Below are 18133 nucleotides of genomic sequence, written 5' to 3' on the forward strand. Positions count from 1 at the left end.
CTTTAATACAGGTAAAGTATTATTTCATACCATTGTTAATTTTTCAACAATAGCCAGTAGCTGAAAATTACTTTTCTATCATCAGGAGCGTAAAAGAGCACTGGAAGCAGAACGCCAAGCCCGGGTTGAAGAGCTGCTGATGAAGAGGAAAGAACAAGAAGCTCGGATTGAACAGCAGCGGCAGGAGAAAGAGAAAGCACGGGAAGATGCAGCACGGGAAAGGGCCAGGTAGTTCTTACTATTTTGGGCCCATTTCTGCATGGTGATCCACACAAGGAAACTGTTGCTCCTGTACCAATCACAATGCAGGCATGGGGCTTTGGTTTTGGTATTTTTTGAGAGTAATATTAATAAATATAATTGATAATATTGACAAATGTTTTCAAATACAGAAATCAGGTGAATCATATTAACGGTAAGACCTTTGTGGCAGATTCCTTATTCTGTGTTGAAAAAGTGCTGTGTAAATTTGCAGCACTACATGCATTATTATTTTATGATAGTATTAAAAATTGCTGTATCATACACTTTTATTATTAGCAAGATCTTCTGACAAATTGCCTTTTTCCTATTTTTTGTATGGTTTGTCCATAATCAAAAGTCCATGAAGACATTTTTAATGTAATAGCAATTTCAGCTGTTCACCTCTCTATCTCTGCTGGGCTAAATGTGAGTTGGATGTATGTATGAATTTTGACCCATTGAGCCTAGGCCCATCATTACATTGTATAAGAATGACTTTCTTCATGTTAAAATCACCTTCTGCTTAAATTATTAGTGTTTATTTCTTTTGTCTGAATCTTGTTCTCAGTCTTCGCCCTCACTCTCCTAAAGCATATATGTAAAATATATGCTACATTCTTTTTATGAGTGAAGTTTTTTATGATTAAAGATCACTGGTTTAAAAAAAACTTCCTCTTTTCTGAAAGTCACAGTTTGAGGTCTTCAAAGCCATTTTAAGGAATATTCTAATCAAATAACACATTCTAAATTTGTACTGATTTTTTTTCTACATCTTCCAAGAACATATTTGAATCTAATTTGATATCATACAAAAATCTAGCATGCCGTGAAATGTTTAAACATAACATACACTAAGGGCAAGATCCTCCAACCTGCTCATGACCCTTTTCACCTCTCCTGGATTGTGCAGAGCCAGTATAGGTAGCTCTATGAAGCCTCTGCCATAACAGGTATGGTGGGGGTGAAGAACTCCTTTGTGCCTTTCCTTCATTTTCTTTCATTCCCAGAGCACTTGAGGAAAATTAGGCGGAACAAAGACAGAGTGACATTAGTTGCATCACTGTAGGAAAGGCAGACCTGGTCCTTAGAACTTCTAGCTCTTTCCAAAGATTGTCCATTCACTCTCTACATATGTTAATTTCTTGTCCCACTACTGCAGTGTATCCAGACTTTAAGTCCCTTTACCTAACTGCATGGCTGTTTGATTTTTAGGACAGAATGTTTCATGCTTATCTGAGGAGATCCAGGCAATTGTTTGGGAGTTCAGGAAGAGTTATGCTGCCACAAAGAGCAGATTATAAAAGGTTGCTCAAGTTAAAAGCCTTTACCCTCGTTTCAGTTCATTTAGTTTTTTTCCTGTCTCTGGTGTAATCAAAGCTATTCCCGACAACTGTGTTTATTCGTCAAGCTGTAGTTTCTGTGCACCATGTTCTTATGTAATGACCACAGTGTAGTGTAATGCTGATTTTTAAAAAGGGCTCTTGAGACGATCCTGGCAATTACAGGCCAATAAGCCTTCAGTACCGAGCAAATTGGTAGAAACTAGCAAAGAGCAGAATTGTCAGACACATAGATGAACACAATTTGTTGTAAAGGGAAGTCATGCCTCACCAATCCATTAGAATTCTTTGAGGGTGTCAACAAGCATGCGGGTAAGGGTAATCCAGTCATTGTGGCATACTTGGATTTTCAGTAAGCTTTTGACAAATGTCCCTTACCAAAGGCTCTTAAGGAAACTAAATAGTCATGAGATAATGAAAGGTCCTTTCTTGGATCAACAATTGGTTAAAAGATAGGAAACACAGGGTAGGAATAAATAATTTTCACAATGAAGAGAGGTGAACAGAAGGGTCCCCTCAAGGATTTGTACTGGGACCTGTGCTGCTTAGTATATTCATTAATGATCTGGAAAAGAGAATGCACAGTGAAGGGCAAAGTGTGCAGCTGATACAAAACTATTTTAAATAGGTAAGTCTTAAACTAACTGTGAAGAGCTACAGGGAGATCTCACAAAACTGGGTGCCTGGGCAACAAAATAGCAGATGAAATTCAACATTGATAAATACAAAGTAACGCATATTGGATAAAAATGATCCCAACTACACATATCTAATGAGGGATTCTAAATTAGGTTTTACCACCCCAGAAAGAGATCTGGAGTCATTATGGATCTCTGAAAACTTCAGCTCAGTATGCAGCTGTGGTCAAAAAGGCTAGCAGAATGTTAGGGACAATTAGAAAAGGGATAGAAAATTAGACAGAAAATGTCATAATGTCACTATATAAATGCATGGTGTGCCCATACCTTGAATACTCTGTCCAGTTCTGGTCATCCCATCTCAAAAAGGATACAGTGGAGCTGGAAAAGGTTCTGAGAAGGGCAACAAAGATGACAAAGATGATCAAGAGTATGGAATGGCTTCCATACGAGGAAAGACTAAAAAGATTAGTCTGTTTAGCTTAGAAAATTGACGATTAAGAGGAGATATGATCGAGATATATAAAATAGTGAACAGTGTGGAAAAAGTGAATAGAAAAGTGTTATTTACCCTTTCCCACAATACAAAAACCAGATGTCACCTGATGAAATTGCTAGGCAGCAGATTTAATACAAAAGAAGTAATTTTTCACACAATGCACAATGAATTTGTGGAACTCATTGCCATGGGATGTTGTGACAGCTAAAAGTACAACAGGGTTCATAAAAGAGCTAGATAAGTTCATGGAATATAGGTCTATCAAAGGCTTTAGCCAAGATGGTCAGCGATGTAACCCACGCTCACAGCATCCCTAAACTTCTGACTGTCAGAAGCCAGGAGGGTAAGATGGGTTGATCTCTCCAAAAACTGCACTGTTCTGTACGCTGTTCCTTAAGAACTGGTACTGGCCATAGTGGGAGACAGGATACTGGGCTAGATAGACCATTGATCTGACCCAGTATGGCAATTCTTGTGTTCTTATATTTTACCATCCTTATTTCAAACTATTTTTGGAAGATCTTATGAACTCGTACTCTCCCTTTCCAGGAGGCAAGTTATCCTTGATATTTGAATTTTGTGTTAATCAGACTTATGGAAGGGGCTTGTAGATTGTTGCTTTTTGTACCATCTGTCACTGAAGGTCTCATTTTTAGTGGTCACTACCTTGGCTATGAGCATTTTGGAGATACAGACTTCGATGGCCAAACCAACTGTATACCATATTCCACAAAGACTAGGTGGTACATAGGCCTCACCCCAAGTTTCTAACAAAAATTGTATCAAACTTTCATCTCAGGCAGTTGGCGTCACTGTCTGTCTTTTTTCTCAAAACCTCATAAGCATCTTAGGCTTTTAGAGATAGTGAGGAACTGAGGGATGATCTCAGGGGCAGTTAATACCCTCAAGGCTTTTACACATTATCACTTATGTCAGCGTAACTTTGATGTCTCTCAGGAGTGTGAATAAATCACTTCTCTGAGCAATGTAAGTTACTCCAATCTAAGTGCCAGTGTGGAGAGCCTCTCCCGCCAGCATAGATCTTCTTCACCAGATGCACTGCAGCAGCGCAGCTGCATCAGTGAAGCTGTGCCACTGTTGCGCTCTAATGTAGACTAGCCCTCAGTCTGTGGAATGTTGATTGAAGGAATTGTAGTTGCTCCCTAACTACCAACTCTTGCACAAAAATAATTGTGTGTTCATGTGAGTGGGCATGCAGTATCTACATTGTGCCTCTGTGAAAGAAGTGCAATCAGAAAACTAGTTACTGTTGGTAAGTTATCCTTTTTTCCCATACCAAAATATCATTTCAAGTGTAGACAAGCCCTAAGATTATATCATAGAATTATAGAATATTAGGATTAGAAAGAGACCTCAGGAGATCATCTAATCTGACCCCCTGCTCAAAGCAGGACCAACCCCAACTAAATCATCCCAGCCAGGCTTTGTCAAGCCAGGCCATAAAAACCTCTAAGGATAGAGATTTCACCACCTCCCTAAGTAACCCATTCCAGTGCTTCACCATCCTCCTAGTGAAAAAGTTTTTCCTAATATCCAACCTAGACCTCCCACACTGCAACTTGAGACCATTGCTCCTTGTTCTGTCATCTGCCACCATTGAGAACAGCCTAGCTCCATCCTCCCTGGACCCCCCCTTCAGGTAGTTAAAGGCCGCTATCAAATCCCCTCTCATTCTTCTCTTTTGCAGACTAAACACTGTTAACTACTTAGGCTAAAAATCTGTTATATCTTGAATTTAGTTTTAATAGTCTGACTACCTTTCCCAGACCTGAAGTAGAGCTCTGTATAGCTCAAAAGCTTCTCTCTCTCTCACAAACAGAAGTTGGTCCAATAAAAGATATTACCTCACCCACCTGGTTTCTCCAGCATCTCTAGGGCATTTCACTTTGTTCGGCTACTCAGTAGGGCAAGAGTGAGCTTTGATATTTTTTACGCAAGCATTTGGGTTCAACCTATAAAAAAGGGATAAATCCACAATACCAAAAGCTCACCCCTTCATGTGCAACAGACTCCCTTCAATCCAGTTTTTGGCATCCTCGGACCTTTGTTTTATTTCTGTTCTATGTAGCATCCCTCAGTTAGCTATAGTCATGCCTAGGTCCTTAGTTCAAGTATATGAAATAAGCAGTTACTAGAGTTGATTCAATAGGTTTTGTATTGTGTGTATCAATGTATTAGATGCATAATGGATGTAAGTGCCTTCTTCATTGCTGAGCATAGCCAGTGCTGCAGGCGTAGTGCTTCCATGACCTCTTTTGACCCCTACCCAGGCTGGTTCTCTTTGTAAAATAGTAACAGCAAACACTTGTATTCTAATTTATAGCTAGGGTTTGAAAAATCTATTTATCTCACTTGCCACTGGCAAGTGGGAAGCTTGCCCTGGTGAATATGTGACCTTAATAATTAATTTCTGCAGAATTTAAGCTTTGTTCTAAAAGAACAAAGTTTCTAAGCCGTATCGTTTCAAATCTAATTTTTCAGGTATGAACTGATTAGGCACTGTCTGTTTGATTGTTAGCTCAGGTGCCTGCGCCCAAACTTCCCTAAGAAGCATCAGCAAAGTGAACTTCAGACTGAAAAATTTCACTGTACTATTCCGAACCCTGCAAAGAGCAGTGAAATGGTTAAGAATCATGTCACCCTGTGTTGCTGACTGTAAAAACTACTATTGGCAACAGAGAAAAGCACTGGAATATTCACAGGGCAGCAGAGCAAAAAGAAAAAATGCAGAGGAGATGCAGAGTAGCAGTAACCTTTCTCTCCTCGCATCAGTAAGCATCACTTCTTGCAGCCAGATGGAAACAAAGGTGGCTTCAAATGTATCGACACTCACTAGCCAGAGGCTGAGTCTAAAGATGGGTCAACCTAATAGGTCCAGAGACACAGCACCTTTTATCTCTTCCCAGTGGGGGGAAGGTAGGTTCAGGATCTTTCACCAGGGCTTTGCACATGGAACTTGCTTGTGATCCTTTCATTCATCTTGTAGGTTCAATCCTCTGGCTAACAGCTGTAAATTTCTTTATTTACAATATGATCATACTTCTTATTGCTTTGATCAAGAGTATATATGAAACAGCAAAAACAGCAGCAAAGCTTAATGTGGAGAACTTCAGAAAGCTGCTGTGATCAAATGTTTAGCCAACATCATTTTCTATCACTAGCATTTCCCCAACTGTTGTTGAATCTGTATTTGTATTTGGCCTTATCTGCGCTAGACATTTTGGAAAACTCACCAGTGTATTACCCCCTGTTGTCACTTCACAAGAGGTAGCAACACTATGAGTGCTAGTGTAGACAGGACATCACATTCATTAGAGTTTTTCACCACCATGTCGTCTATACTAACTGGGCTGGAATGGGGTCTGGAATCTGGAACCTGGAACAAGGTCTCAGGTGTCTGCTATTGTGAGACCATCAAGATTAAATGCATCTATTTATTATCTTCAGTAATTAAACTAGTTTCTGCTGAATACAGTACCTTTATCTCCCTCTTGAGCTACCTTTATCTTCAGTGGCTGTTAACTCCTTGTCTGGTTTTCTTTCCCCATCTCAAATATGTATTATAAATAATAGACTTTAAGGTCAGAAGAGACCATTATAATAATTTAATCTGACCTCCTGCACATTCTAGGTCACATAACCTTGCCCACCCAGTCCTGTAATAGACCCATAACCTCTGGCTGAGTTACTGTAGTTCTCAACTATAAATGTATATTTCATATCTTTACCACTTTTGCTATAATACATGTTCTCTTTTGGCAGAGATCGAGAGGAGAGGTTAGCAGCTCTCACTGCAGCTCAACAAGAAGCCATGGAGGAGCTACAGAAAAAGATTCAGCTGAAGGTATAAAGGGAGTAATATTTCTAACTGAAAACACATTTCTATTTAACATAGAATTTCTGCAAAATTATTTTCTTTAAGTACATTTTACTTATCAAAGTCATTACTATACAGCCATATCATACCCTGAATTTTGCTACTGTAGTTCAGGCTTTTTATCTAGACATCTGGCCTGTAAAAATGGATCTGATTTTGCTTTCACTGACACTGTGTAAATCAGAAGTAATGCCAAAGAAGTAAATAGATTTACTTAGTGTAAAATCAGCAAGGGATCAAAATTAGGTGTAAATGATTTTGTACTTTTGAAGAAAAGTCAAAATAATTTTGAATTTCTAATCTTATTATTAAAATTAAATTCTGGCAAAAATAAAGCTCTTGATAAAAAATTATCTAAAACTGATTTGTACAATTTGGTGAAAATAGTCTACAAACCAACGTTACATAGAAAAGGACATGGAAAATAACACAAATTATATCATTTTATGGGACTTCACAAGTATCGGTACTAGAAGTATGGCATGTTCTTTCCCCTTCAGTGCAAAGAATATGCTTCCAGTCCTGCAACTGGCTCCACTCAGAGCCCCGTTGATTTCACTGGGTCTCTGCAGAGGCACAGGGGTCCAACCACATGGAGACAGTTGTAGGATTGGGTCTATGTTAGGTAGGATTCTGTAGTATTGCAACACAGCTTGTGAAAGTCCTACCTTATGAAGAACCAAAGACAAATGATAAGAATTTTGAACATATATTTATTCTATTTTGAGAGGTATAAAGATTTCCAAAGTGCTAAGTGCCATTTTTGAAGTTCTGGTGAACTGCGAAAGTTAAACCTTTTATCAAAGTCACAGAATATTAGTAGTAGTAATATCATAACAGAAGCACCTAGTAGTCTCCATCAGGGTCTGAGGTCCATTGTGCTAAGTCTATACAATCATATAATTTTAAAAATCAGACCATTCTTCCATCTCTAAGTAATTCTCTACTATTGATCCCACTAGTCAAGAAGCATTCTTGCTATATATGCTGCCATTGTGAAATGCCACTCTTTGTCATGCAATTGATGTTTATAACCCAATCTCTAGTGTTAGGTAATATATAGGTTTTGCTCCATCCTTCTTATGGTTGATAGATATACAAAGCATTGTCTGAAAGGGTCTGGCGCACTGTAATCCCTACTGCAATCTAAATAATAATAATGTATACCTTTTTATTTTGATGCCATGTTGCTTTCAGTTCATCAGAGCAAGCACCATTACACCAGTAATGTTTGTGTGGTATTGGAAGTTGAACTGATTGAATTCTGTCTCAGAGTTCTTTCTGAAAAAAAAATACAACATGACAGCAGAAACTGAATGCAACATAAAACTGTAGGACTAGATTTACAAAAGGTGATAAAGGGATGCTAGTCCACATAAATAATAATATAGTGTTAATATTTTAAATTATATCAATAAGGAATAACACACTTAAAATGTGCATAGTGGTACAGCATGGAGCATCCTTTTTGGCATTTTGGAAGGTATTATACATAAGTTTCAATTTAATTTTGCATCATCTAGAACTATACAGTACTTAATAAATCTTAGTATTTCTGTACATTATTCATTTCTGTTTATTTTTATTTGATGTTTACCATTTGTTGTTTTATTTTTTATTTAGCATGATGAAAGCATTCGGAGACACATGGAACAAATAGAACAGAGGAAAGAAAAGGCAGCTGAATTAAGCAGTGGGAGACATGCTAATACTGACTATGCACCTAAACTTACACCATATGAACGAAAAAAGCAGTGTTCATTATGCAATGTCTTGGTAAGTTGGATTGAAGGAATGCTATCAAAAGTGATGGGCGTATCTAAATTTTCGATCTACCAGTTTTGTTGTGGTTTGTAGGCATGAATGTATTGAAAATGGAGTATCATCCTCCACTTTCCCCTGCTTACTCTGCTTTTATGAGCAGACAGAGTAATGACCAGAGCTCTGAAGTGCACCAGATTTTGTGGGATCTTTGGCATTGCAGTTGCATTAGGCTACTGTTCTGTAGTACGGCCAAGTCAGGCAATGTCCCGGAAATGGGGAGGGAGAATCATGTAGCCTATGGCACCTTTCGCTGAGCTGGGAGCTGGGAGTTTCTACCACACTTGTACTGATTACTGTTTATTTTTCTGTTCACTATAGACTCCTTGTCATTGAGCAAGGCTTCATAACCTACGCATAGGTGTAGTTTGACTGCTACATTGCGGGGCGTGATGCACACGCTGAAGACAGTTCCCCTGGCTCACTGGCTCCCTCTCCTGCCTGTAGTGGTACTTGGGCTGGAGTGGGGAGTAGGCTGGCTTAATGGGGAGTCCCAGCTGCTGCTCTGCCAAGGGGATGCCACATGCTGAGCTCCTGCTTCCCTGTCTCCATTCCCCTATCCCCTTCTCTTCCCCCTGCCCTATCCTATCCACCTTCTTTCCCCACTGGGGTACCCTAACTTGTTACTGGGACTAATCCAGCAAGCCCTCACAATACAATACTCCATGGTTAAAGCACAGCAGTACTGTGGCGTCCACTGCAGAAGCCTCTGACCCCAGACAGCATGCCCCCCCCATCCCTCCTCACATACCCTATGTGAGCAGCTGCAGCCCCCCCTCAAATTTCAACCACACCCATCAGATCAAACCCAGCTGCTTCACAGGTACAGGAACCCGTCAATTAGAGATCACAGAGGCATACTTTAATCACCAGCTTGGTGTTGTTTAAGGGCATTGGCTAATGGGAGGAAGGAGAGGAGAAAAAATGAGAACTACAGAGGTGCATTTGCATGAGGACTTGCCTGTTGCATGCAAGTGCACACAGTCCTCCATTAGTCATGCACATGGCAGTGGGTGGAGAGATCAATACACCATGCACACCCCACCTCCTCAGGAATGGTTGTAGTTCACAATTGCCTGCCTGGGGCTGCTTGGATAATTCAGTGTCTCATCTCCTCCCACCTCACTACCCTTCTCCCACATCCCCCCTTGCCCTGCAGCCCCCCTCCACGAGTACTCACCATTGTACAGGAAACAGGATGGGGGCCATGCAAAGCACCCAGCACACACAGAAGTGGAAGTCAACCGGCATTAGGACCCAGGATGCCTCATCCAATTGCAGAGGCAGCAAGCACACAGCAGGAGAAACAGCTCCATTCTGCCCTTCCACTCCAGGCCCAGGCCTGGCTTGTGATGAGAAGGGCAGATGAGTGAGCCAGAAACGTGCTGGGGCAGAGGGAGGTGCGGCGTGGCAATGACAGGGCCCCCCCTTCCTCCCCCACAGCAGGCCGAACAGAGCAAGCCCTGGGCAGCTTGGCACTCACAGCCATGGCAAGTGACTCTGTGTGTCCCTCCCACACCTTGCCTCTGTTTGGGGGAGCTGTGCCCCCCCATCCTCCAAACTATGCCCATGAACCTACTCAAGAAGTCAGTCAAGCATCCTTTCTTCATTTTACTGAAAGATTTCACAAGGTCGCTTCAGGCAGAGCTAAGAATAAAACCCCCATTTTTATCATATGGCAGACCCAAGTCTTGTCCACTCAGCCATACTTTCTGACAGAATGGATGTGCCATATCTATGTGCTCAGTTATCCTGTCTAAACAGCCATTTTTCTAGCCACTGTACCACACTCTCTTCCCAGAACCTGAATAGAAACCAAGATTCTTGAGCTCCATAATTTTACTGTTGTCCGGCAGATAATCATGCAACTTGCTGACAAAGTGTATATCAATTCCCCCTTTAGGGGCAGATACAAATAGAGGACAGTTGAAGTGATAGAGGTCTATGCTGGAGATCTCACGGTTCAGAATTCAAACCCTGCTGACAATCCAAATAAGTGTTCCTTATGGTTGCACACGATGGAATTTGCTTTTCCTGTTCTTTTGTTTAATACTGGTTTATTTAATTTAGACAGTGAGAAAATACCCTTAAAACAGGTTTTATAGTTAAAACCATTATAATATGTCAATTATGGCACAACATAAAAGGAAATATAGGTGTTCCATATTTTAATCATTTGTCACATATTGATTGCTTGTGTCATGCATTGATAGGCTTGAAGGTTAAGAGGTATGGTATTGACATTTACAAGAACGCTTCTATCTGACAGAATAAACAGGTGTTTGTGATTGCACACTTGGCTATGGAGCAGTCTCTGCATGTATGTTACCAGGCAGGCTTGCATGATTTCTGTGGACTATAAGCTCAGATACAAGTTGGGTGAGGTAGTAGCTTTTATTGGACCAACTTCTTTTGGTAAAAAGACATGCTTTCGAGCTACATAGAGCTCTTCTTCAGGTCAAGAGCTCTATGTAGCTCGAAAGCATGTTTCTTTCACCGAAAGAAGTTGGTCCAATAAAAGATATTCTCTCACCCACCTTGTCTCTCTAATGTCCTGGGATGACACAGCTACAACAGTGCTATAAGCACAGAGACATGACTGGATGCCTTGGATTGGTTTAAGCATCAGAGACACAAAGGCATTTCTTATTCCCAGTACCTTAGATCTTGCTATTACTTAGCAGAGTGCAATAGCTGTGATTCATATGTGGGCCTTATCTGCACCAGACAAAGTTAATGTTCTCACCGTCTTGTGCTATTCCTAGAATATCTGTATCACACCTCATGTCCAAACACAGAATTATTCCAAATGGTGCACAGGCATTCTAGTGGTAGTGGAATACAGCTTCTTCCATCTATTAAGCATTGTCATGTAATCATTAGTTATTTAGCTCAGATTACAGCATTTTTATTAGTGGTGTTAAACCTGTGCTTGTGATAGAATAATTTTTGCAACAAAAAGGTAACTTTTTTATGAAGAAGCAATTTTTAACACTATTTAAAAAAAAATCATGATAGATTTCAGTTTTGATCAGATGCAAAATTCTTAGCATATTTCCTTGTTGCTTTAGATTAGTAGACATTATAGATACCTTGTTGGGGAAAACGATTAATTATCATTAATTCTCATTCCAGATTTCCTCAGAGGTGTATCTTTTTAGCCACATTAAGGGGAAAAAACACCAACAAGCAGTGAGAGAAAATAGCAGCATCCAAGGACGAGAGCTTTCAGATGAAGAAGTGGTATGTTTTGTAAAATATTTTAATATTACTATTCTTCTGGTTTGCAGTGCCATCTGAAATGTAGTATTTTAAGACAGATTTGGAAATTCTCACAGAACAAAGAACATAAAAAGTAATGTATTATTGATGGCAATACTGACTTTTTGAATGTGGAATGTTTAAAAAAAAAAAAGGGGGGGGGGGGGGGGGGGGGGGGAGGAGAGGAAGAAGAAATGGAACATTCAAATACAATTATTCCAGTAAGTATCATATAGATTTCCTATAGAAAATGATGCAATGTATATAAATTAACTTTGTTTTCTAATAAGGTATTTTTTTCTGTCCCTCTAACCTGTCCCATGCTTATCACTAATTTTTCTATCCTTCATTCCCTCCATTCACAAAGGATTGATTTATTATGAGAAAGCCATGTCAAGTGATTCTGGCCTTTTGTTCTGCAGGTACTAAGGTTTGTGGTCATTGTGTTGTGTTCAAGGAGTAGGCTCTTTTTTCTCTATATTTCTTCTGCACTTATCTAAACTCTTCTCAGGCCACAATTTTTTTTTTAACTATACAACCCAATTTCAGTATAACTGCAAAACAGGGCCACAACAGGGCCCCTGGACTGTAACAGATAAAACAGCAACCACACACAACACACACACGTGCTAAACTACACACATGAAAAACCCAGTTTCCCAACACAAAATAGTATATATTCTTGTCCCCAATCTAGTCTCCTGCAGTTCTTCAAACAACCTCCCAGCCGTCCCGCAATATGTCCCTTCCCATCTCACACATCCCTCCCACAAGCACCTGGAAAAACGGGTGGATCTTGCAGCATGTCCTGAAAGTTGGTTAGTCGATCCTTCTGTCTGTCATACTTATATGCCCTCATCACCATAGTTATGAATACCTCACGATCTTTAATGTATTTATCTTCACAACTCCCCTGTGTGGTGTCAAATCTAGGCTCTAAGGAAGTGAAGAAGGGAAGTGAAATCCAAAGCCATCTTCATTTAGAATGACTTGCTGTCAGCCCTCTCCATTTAGATGAGGAGGAATCTGTTGGCATGAGTGCCTCAGATGACTTCAGCTATCATGCTGATACACATGGAGAGACAGTCTCGGAAACAGCTGACCCCAAACTTTTTAAGGCTCTAAAGATGAAAACTAATGCCTTAAACTTCACTTGGAAAACAATCAGTAGCCAGTGCAGATCTCTGGACATAGAATAATGTGGTCTTTGCTTGAGAGGACAAGTAGGCTGCCTATTTCTACATTTGCTGCAGTTTCCAAACAGTTGCAAAGGAGAATTCCATTGCAATAATCTAAATTGAGGGGACAAAGGCATGGATGATATGGTGAAAGTCTGCATCCAAAAGAAAAAGATATAACCTTCTTACCAAATACACATTGACAATTACTGATACATGTGAATCCAGCAGCAGCCAGGAATCCAGCAAAATTCCTAGCTTATAAATATGAGAAACAAGCCATGGACTCTTCCTAGCAATCTGGGAAGCTGGTATAATTTCCACGGATTCCTCTGCATAATTCCCTCATCTTGTAAAATTTGATTTAGTCTTGTCTGGATTGAGTCTCATCAACTTAGTTTACAGGAAGACAGGGAGCAAAACCATTCAAATGCAATTCTCTCAATCCCTGTTACGCTCTACATGTGTGTTGTCTGCACCTCTTGGTCAATAGTGCTGCCGGAAGCAGTATTAAGTTGTTTTTCCACAATATTCTTCTTCATCTTCCACAGATATTAGGGATTCAAGATGGGACAATAGTTATAGAGATTGTCCTCGGCAAGCAGTGGCTTTTTAACAACTTCTTTAAAAGAATTGACACTCTGATTCTTCAGGAGGAGTTGAGAAACAACTTTATTTCTTTTTACAGCAACTCAGAAAGCTATGCTGTCTCCAACAGAACAATTCTAAACAGTTGTGTGATTTAATCTCCATTGCCACAGCATGGCAGACCTGGAACAATAGTGTGAGAAACGGTTCAACTATGACACCTACTCTCTAAACTGTTTCCATCTGGAGGATTTGTGAATCAGCCACATGGTGTTCCCATCACACATTTACTAAGAAATATTGCTTAATCTGGGTCTCCAAAGCTGAGTCAGATTTGACTTTAGTGTTACAAAATCTGTTTCCAAACTAGTGGCGCCAAATGTTTCCATCCTATAGAATTTATTTTAGGTTGTCTGTTTATTTTTCCAACTGTGGCATTTTGGGGAGATATTTGTGCAGGCATATATATATGCACAAGCACATACATAAATATATATTTGTTGATATTATTTTTATTAGTAAAGGCATTTTCTTTGTGTTTTGTTTCTCACAATGTGTAGCAGTCTTTTCTGTTTTTTTTCTTCAGGGAAATTTATAAGTCTTCAATTGCTGCAACCCACCGATATGGCTATCTTTGGAGAAGAGATAATATAAAGGATTCTCTGGAGAAATACATCTTGGTGGATTGCAACTCACTTACCTCCCTAATCACAAGTTGAGGGTTCTCTAACTGTATTTTCTATCATTTTAAGATGGCTATTATAAGGGGAGTGTTTTCACTTCCTGTTTGGATGGAATTGATTATTGGGGAGTAGGTGTAACCTAATTACCTTAGTGGGGGGCCTCCTGCTGAGGCCAGAGTCTTAAACTTTGACTTGTGGAAGTTCCCAGCAAACTCACAAGCAAGCACATGGATCCAAGAATGATAATTTATCAATTTGTACATTGACACTCACAGGTACCTACTTATCTTTTATGCTTCTCCCTGCTGACTGAACAATGGTGCTTGTAACTTTTAACTGCTAGGCCACTGCCTCCCTTTAAAAAATGAGGAAATAAAAGTAAAATAGAATTTCCTTTGTCTGAATGTTATACACCAATCACAGCATTTAATAGCATAGCTCTTCTAGAAAAAAGAACCATGTGAGGGTGTCTACTTTAGTGCTCCAGACTGAGACACATAAACTCAACTACAGGGTACGGAGACTGTGTTGTCTTGTGGATTCATAAGAAGGAGGCAGTCTGGACTCAGAATTAAGGCTTCATTAGAACTAAAACAGAGTTACATAAGACAAAGGAGAACCATGTGCTCCTAGTTGTGTATGTGGAGAAGTTGACACTAGTCGGCTTCCAATGTATTCTTATTAGCATGTGCTCTGCTCTTAAAGGCACAGGTCTAACATCTCCCCTTTCCAGCAAAAACATCTCCCCTTTCCTAACATCTCCCCTTTCCAGCAAAAACAATCCCAAAGAATTTAACATATATGCCAACTGTTTCTCTACAAACAGCATAACATACTCAGCTTTGTTAGCAGTGCTCAATGAGTCTTTCAGGTGATCTGCTGTGAGGCACCTCTTCAGTTCTTGCACTAGCTGAATCAGAAGACTATTCTGTTTGCTTATCTGAAGAATCCTCAGCGGTTTTCTCAGTGTTTTGTCCTGTAGCTGTCGGTGAAGTATCTGCCTTTTTTCCTCCTTTTCTTCAGGAAGATGTTGCAGATGAAAAGATATCCAGTTCATCTGAAAAGTGCAGGAGTCTGTACTTAACAGGATTGTGGAGCGACTTCACAAATCACTACTGGCCTCTGTGCCCAGCAGGGACCATCATGAATCTGCACAGCACCTCTGAGCGTCAGAGGCTGTAACACACTGGATCCTCGGTCATGATACATCTTTACAGTTACCACATTGCTTATACACATCTAAATCAGTTTTACCATTAGGGATTACTAGTAAATTAGGGAATCTTGTTCTCAACTTCCTGCCAAACAATCTCCCTGCAGGTGACAGTCCATGATTCATTGGTGCTGCCCTATAGTTCAGTGTAGCCAAATATGGATGTGAACCTGAATCAGTGGCCTTTTTCAAAAGTCATTGAACAATTTTCACAACATTCTATACAAGACCATTGGATTGAGGATACCTGGGACTTGAAGTTACATGCTTAAATCCATATTCTCTAGCAAATTTTTTAAATTCATGTCCATCAAACTGCAGACCATCATCAGATATGATAACTTCAGGGATTCCATACCTGGAGAATATGGATTTTATGCACACTGTTACATGTTTTGATGTGGTATTTTCTAATAAAGCAACCTCTGGATAATGAGAATCATAATCCACAATCAAAACATAGTCTTTACCTGTTTATATAAATAAATCCACCCCAACTTTGGACCATACCCATAACAGTTGTATGTTTTTCAAAATAGACTCTTTTTTCTGTTTAGGTTGGTATTTTTGACATGTTTCACACATTTTATCAGTTTTCTCTATCCCATTGTTCATTTGTGGCCAATCCAATATCTCTCTGGCTCTGCATTTATATTTCTCCATGCCCAGATGTCCTTCGTATATTTTTGTGAGCATGTCAGCTCGTAAGATGTTATATACTACTGTTCTGTTTCCTATAAACAGTATGCCATCAATAACAGACAGTTCTGCTTTGAACTGGAAATATAAACGTGGTATGTAATGTCCTGGGTAATCGTTTTGATTATCCTCTGTAAAGTCTCCTCATTTGCTATAGCCTCAGCAAATTCATTCCACTTCCTTTCTGAGACATGACAATTCTTTTTTTATCAGGATGACCTGCACTATATCTAATTTCATCTTTGTTTCTACTATAGTTTTATTAAATGCTCTGGAAAGTGTGTCTGCTATCACCAACTCTTCTCCTAGTTTATATGCTATTGATAAATCATACAGTTGGAGCTGTAAAAAAGAGTTGTATTCTGGACAAAGTGTCAGCTAGCCCCTTCTTTGCAATTGATATCAGAGACTTATGGTCTGTTTCTGCAACAATTGGTCTTTCATAAATGAATACATGGAATTTTTTTATGACTGTGCACCAGGGCTAAAGTTTTCTTTTCAATTATAGTGGCATTTGAAAGGGTCTGGGATGCATATGCCACCGGTCTCCAATGGTTATCATATTTTTGTAGCAGTGTTTCCCCTATGCCTTCTTTGGAGGCATCAGTGGACAATTTGGTTTGTCTTCTTCTGTCAAAATTCCTTAAAACAGGGGCTTTCTTAATCAATTGTTTTAAATGACCAAACTTTTTGTCCAGGTTAGCATCCTATTTCCATAAATTATTCTTTAGCTGAGTACACGGTGATTGCTGGTTTGTGCAGCCAACTTAGATATAAATTTACCAACTAAATTAACCTTTCCTATGAACCTCTGGACTCCCTCCTTATTTTCTGTGTGTGGCATATTTGTTATAGCTTGTGTTCTGCGAGGATCAATACATACTACTTGTTCAGTTTAGCCTTTCTCCTAAATAAGTAATTTATCTGAGCTTGAATATACATTTTCGTTTATTTAGTTTCAGGCCTATTATTATAGCCCTGTCCAATGCTTTCTTTAACCTATAATGATGTTCCTCTATTGTACTGTCCCAAATGAGAATGTCCTGTATACACTTTTGTGCCTTCAATTCCTTCAGATATTTGCTGTATAGTTTCATGAAAAGCTTCTGGAGCAGATTTTAGACCAAACAGTAATCTAAGAAAGCAATATCTTCCATATGATGTAATAAAAGTACATAATTTGGAGCTCCTCTCATGTAAGGAAATCTGCCAGAATCCAGATGATGCATCTAAAGTAGTAAAATGCTTTGCACTAGCCATATCCCCAAAATGTCTTCCCTGATAGGTAACCAGAAGTGTTCCCTTTTGATATATTTCTTAAACTCCTTAGGATCTAAGCATAATCTCACTCTTCCATCCTTTTTTCTTCCCTGCTATTACTAGTGAATGCACCCATTCTTTAGGCTTTTCTAATTATGTCGATTGTTACTGAACAATCAAGTTCCTGTTTGAGCTTTTTTCTCATAATTAGAGTAATACATCTAGGGGCATGCATGATAGGACAATTTGGTTCTATTACTTCAATTTTATATTCAGTTACCAGTTTTCCTGTGCCCTCTAAAACATTCTCTCATGTATGCCTGTGTCCCTTATTTCCTCTACTCTATGCTCTCTTTGTATGAGCCCAAGGGCTTGGCATGGTTTTAAACCCAATATAGGTGCTTTACTCCCTTTAACTATCACAAAGTTTATCAATTCTGTTTGATCTTTTACTTTCACCTCTAGTACAAATGTACCTCTAGTGGGAATTAGTTCCTCGTGATAAGCTTTCCATTTAATCTGTTTGCTCATTATGTTTCCTCGTTTTGTCTTTAACCTTTTAATACTAATTTCTGAAACAACATTTATCGGAGCACCAGTGTCCAATTTGTAGGTAACCAGAGTCCCGTTAGTCTCTAAGGAATTAGTCCATTTGTCAGTTCCTTCCTCTTCAGAATCAGCTCCTAGACAGAGCTCCTCTTCCATGTTGCTGTCTGTGCTCTCTTCCTGGATTACCACATCAGCATTCATGCTTTGCTTCCTCTTCTGCATTGTCAATCCTGGTTGCACACTTTGACAGAATGAATGTATTT

The 18133-nt window shown here is 39.4% G+C and overlaps 1 protein-coding gene across 1 annotated transcript in view; it reads left to right on the plus strand.

Annotated features, from left to right (window-relative positions):
* SCAPER (S-phase cyclin A associated protein in the ER) overlaps positions 1 to 18133 on the plus strand; it is a 322376-nt gene that overhangs the window by 106865 nt on the left and 197378 nt on the right. The window contains exons 17-20 of the mRNA XM_067534777.1: positions 86 to 228; positions 6504 to 6585; positions 8242 to 8394; positions 11575 to 11682. Coding sequence (XP_067390878.1) covers positions 86 to 228; positions 6504 to 6585; positions 8242 to 8394; positions 11575 to 11682 — 486 coding nt within the window. The remainder of the gene's footprint in view (positions 1 to 85; positions 229 to 6503; positions 6586 to 8241; positions 8395 to 11574; positions 11683 to 18133) is intronic.

The sequence above is a fragment of the Emydura macquarii genome, unplaced genomic scaffold (genome assembly GCF_026122565.2).
Source record: "Emydura macquarii macquarii isolate MOO-44397 ecotype Brisbane River unplaced genomic scaffold, CSIRO-AGI_Emac_v2 contig_3451, whole genome shotgun sequence".
NCBI lineage: Eukaryota > Metazoa > Chordata > Testudines > Chelidae > Emydura > Emydura macquarii.